Consider the following 3,459-nt stretch of genomic DNA (forward strand, 5'->3'; position numbering starts at 1 on the left):
ACCCGATTCTACTAACCCTCAATTTTTGGAATGTTACAGTTACGCCATCAAACTTTTATATTTTCCAAGCTTAGGGGGCAAAATAATCTAATTTCCAAATTTAAGTACCAAAATGAATAAAAAAGTACAAGTACCGAAATAAACCTAATTGAGAAGTTCAATGAAAAAAAGTTTTATTATCCCATTTAATTAAAAGCTTCTGAATCTAGTTTTATCTAAGAATAATTGGGCCGTGTGATTTGGGTTGAATAAAGTTCTTCTCTTGTTTTTTTAGCCCAAAATAGGAAAGCCATTTTAAACCCTAGTTAGGGAACTAACCATATAGTTTTAGATTTCTCAGAAGAAACCCTCAGCAGCCGAACTCCGAATCCAGAAACACCAACTGAAACATAACAACAAAAATGGCGGCCGGCAAGAAGACGGTGAATACCCATTTGTTTCTCCTCTTTTATTTCTTGATCTTTTTTCAAAATGTAAAGAAAGAAAAAAAAGAATTTTAAATAAATTTTTTTTTTCGTTTTCTTTTGGATTGAGCAGAAGAAGACCCATGAAAGCATCAACAACAGGTTGGCTCTCGTCATGAAGAGTGGAAAATACACTCTTGGTTATAAAACAGTGCTTAAGTCTCTAAGGTCCTCCAAAGGTTCTTCACTTTTCTCATTTTTGTGTTTGGGTCTACTTTGGTTTCTTCAATTTCTTTTATCGTTTGGGTTCGCTGTTTGATGAAAGGATGTAAATTTATTTGTTCAATGACGAAAATTTGGTGTTTGTTGATACTTGATAGGGAAACTGATTATTATTTCCAACAATTGTCCACCTCTGAGGAAATCTGAGATTGAGTACTATGCCATGCTTTGTAAAGTTGGGGTGCATCATTATAATGGAAGTAAGTATTTTCTTATTTTCCTGTTGCTTTGCAAAGGCCTTCCTGTCATTGCTCTAATGCTTGTAATTATGGATTTATGAAATGGTGGAAATTGATTTAGTTTAGCGTCATGCATTTCTGCTAAATTGCTTACCTTAATGTTGAACGAGTTATAGGTTAAGAGGCAAAGTACTTGCGTTCAAGTCTTCTGCTAACTCCCATCTCAGTTTTAATCCCTGGACTACCTTAAACTCGATGCCTTTCCCTTATAAAAAAAAGGGGCTACTTTAGTGGTTTTGAGTGATTGTTTCTTTTGTCCAACTTTGAGTGATTGATATCTTAGGTTACTAGCCACTGAATAAACTCTAAATTTAAAAAGAAAAAATGGGTTTGTATGATACGCGGTGTTCATTATAGAGATAAGCAACAGGGTAGGGTGGGCCTGATTTTTGCCCGCCATAATCCCACCCTGAACCTTTTCCACTCTGATTTGACCCGACCTGATTTACTCTTTAAGAAAAAAACCCTCCCCGAACCTGATAGGAGAGCCAATCCTGACCCAACCCTAATTTGATCTCATTTTAATATTTTCCATGTCTTTCTTGAACTATTTGCTTGGATAACCAAACAAAACCCTGCTTTGAACTAACCTCAAATGCTCTTGCAAGCTGCAACAAAGACCCTGGCAACCTTAGAACCGAGTAATAGAAGAGCTGTGCGCTAAATTCTGGTCTTTCTGCAGTCGTTAACAGGTTTAAGTGGACGATTAGATATCTATGATAACAAATAAGCAAAATAAGAAAAGACAGTCTAACACCCAATTTCAAAAAAAAAAAAAAATCTGACTCTAATGGTTTGGGTCGGGTTAGAACCTGTCAGATTTGGGGTATTTTTTTTGCGATTCCTAGTTCATTGTATGTATTTGGTCATCTTTTGGCCTGAATATGATCCCAATGTATTTGATCTTACAATTTCTGATTAAGGTTGTGTTTGGAAGTCTCAGTTGGATTGGGAAGCTTTCTCTTGAATGACCTAACTCTTGCAATATTTCTCATTTGCTATCTGGAATTCTTCTAGGTTGTGGTTGAAAACTTAAATTTCAAAAGATGGATTTAGATGTCAAAAATAGTTCTATTACGTAAGAAAGCACATTTAATGACTTATTTATGTCCATTTTGGGTGAAACTATTGAGTTAGAATGGGTAATTTTTGACAATTTTTGACAAACATGGCTGATTGATCTTACGATTACTTTAGCTAGTTTTTGCCTGGTTAATAGTTGAATGTCTTGAAGCTAACCCCTCTTTAATTCCCCAGACAATAATGATCTGGGAACTGCTTGTGGGAAGTACTTCCGCGTATCCTGCTTGAGTATAGTTGATCCAGGTAAAACCGAATTTTAATTCCTTTGAATGCCGGTCTTTACAATTTGATAATTGCAGATTTCAAACTGCTCCTATTCTTTGCTCCACAGGTGATTCTGACATCATCAAGTCTCTACCTGGTGACAATTGAGTCGTTTGACAGCAGAACAATGTTTGTTTCTTATTATATTGTTCCTCGTAGCCTTCTTATCCTTAGTTAAAGAACAATTACTATGGATGCTCTTAGCAAAATTTGTAGCTTTGAAGTACAAAATTTTGTCTGGTTAATGAAGACAATGCTGGTGGGCTTTCGTTATAATGTTGAATCCTTCTCTATAAGAAATGGTGCTTTGTGATCCAGCCTTTTATTACAGCAATTTGATTTTGTATTGTGTAGTGCCAAATTTCTGGAAGAAATATAAAATTAAATAAATTCTTTATCTGTATTCCTGCCCTGTTCATACTTCCTAGTAATTTGGGTTAAATCATTTTGAGACCTGAACTTGACAATTTTTCTTACTTTAAAGTTTGAATTTTTTTTGGTCTTAGGTAGGTATTGAATTTAACAATTGTTTCTACATTAAACTTGGTAATTGTTGTATTTTTAAGTTAGGTCTTGAACTTAACAATTGTTCTTATATTAAGGCCTGAATTTTTTTTGAAGTTAAATCTTTGAAAACTCTAAAATTTAGGTTTTATGTGGGTACAATTGTTAAGTATAGGGATTAATTTGAATAAAAAAAATTAAGCCTAATGTGAGAATAAGTGTCTAGTTTAGGCTCTAATATGGAACAATTATCAAGTTCAGGATTGAGTTCAAGTCATAATTAAAGATGTCAAGTTTGGCTTAAATGGTGATTTAAATTTTACTTCTATCCAAAATTTAGTACTTTGTTAAAACAGTTCAAAATTAAGCTTTTATTTTTAGAGACAAAAAGGGAAGCCCTTTTACTCCTGCATTTGCGGTTGTACACGTTGGTCTGGTTTAGATTAGAGTTTTATATTTTGGAAGGGTGTAACTTTAATTATTGTTTTCTCCTTGATTTATTAGACAAATTTTAAGATAAAATAATATTTGTATTTAGATTTAATTATAAAAATCAATGGTTAAAATGTTTTTAGTGTTGTAAATCCATCGAGGATGTCCATCACTTCATATTTATCCTATTGTAATTTTTAAAAGATAAATTTCATAACTCTTAAATTTATTATTTTGTAATCTTTAAATCA

At 33.1% G+C, this 3,459-nt stretch overlaps 1 protein-coding gene across 1 annotated transcript; it reads left to right on the top strand.

The window, feature by feature from the left end:
* The first annotated feature begins 266 nt into the window (after positions 1-266).
* On the top strand, positions 267-2,669 carry LOC107913677 (60S ribosomal protein L30). Its single transcript, XM_016842333.2, has 5 exons — positions 267-422; positions 538-643; positions 785-886; positions 2,183-2,251; positions 2,340-2,669. The coding sequence occupies exons 1-5, from the start codon at positions 402-404 to the stop codon at positions 2,378-2,380; spliced, it is 339 nt and encodes a 112-aa protein (XP_016697822.1). The 5' UTR covers positions 267-401; the 3' UTR covers positions 2,381-2,669.
* Positions 2,670-3,459: the final 790 nt, after the last annotated feature.

This window comes from Gossypium hirsutum, chromosome D11 (genome assembly GCF_007990345.1).
Source record: "Gossypium hirsutum isolate 1008001.06 chromosome D11, Gossypium_hirsutum_v2.1, whole genome shotgun sequence".
Taxonomy (NCBI): Eukaryota; Viridiplantae; Streptophyta; class Magnoliopsida; order Malvales; family Malvaceae; genus Gossypium; species Gossypium hirsutum.

Excerpts from the sequence above, each read along its gene's own strand:
- LOC107913677 (XM_016842333.2), top strand. The coding sequence starts at position 402 with ATGGCGGCCGGCAAGAAGACG. Across the intron at positions 423-537 it reads TGGCGGCCGGCAAGAAGACG|AAGAAGACCCATGAAAGCAT; the intron begins GTGAATACCCAT and ends TGGATTGAGCAG. Across the intron at positions 887-2,182 it reads GGTGCATCATTATAATGGAA|ACAATAATGATCTGGGAACT; the intron begins GTAAGTATTTTC and ends TTAATTCCCCAG.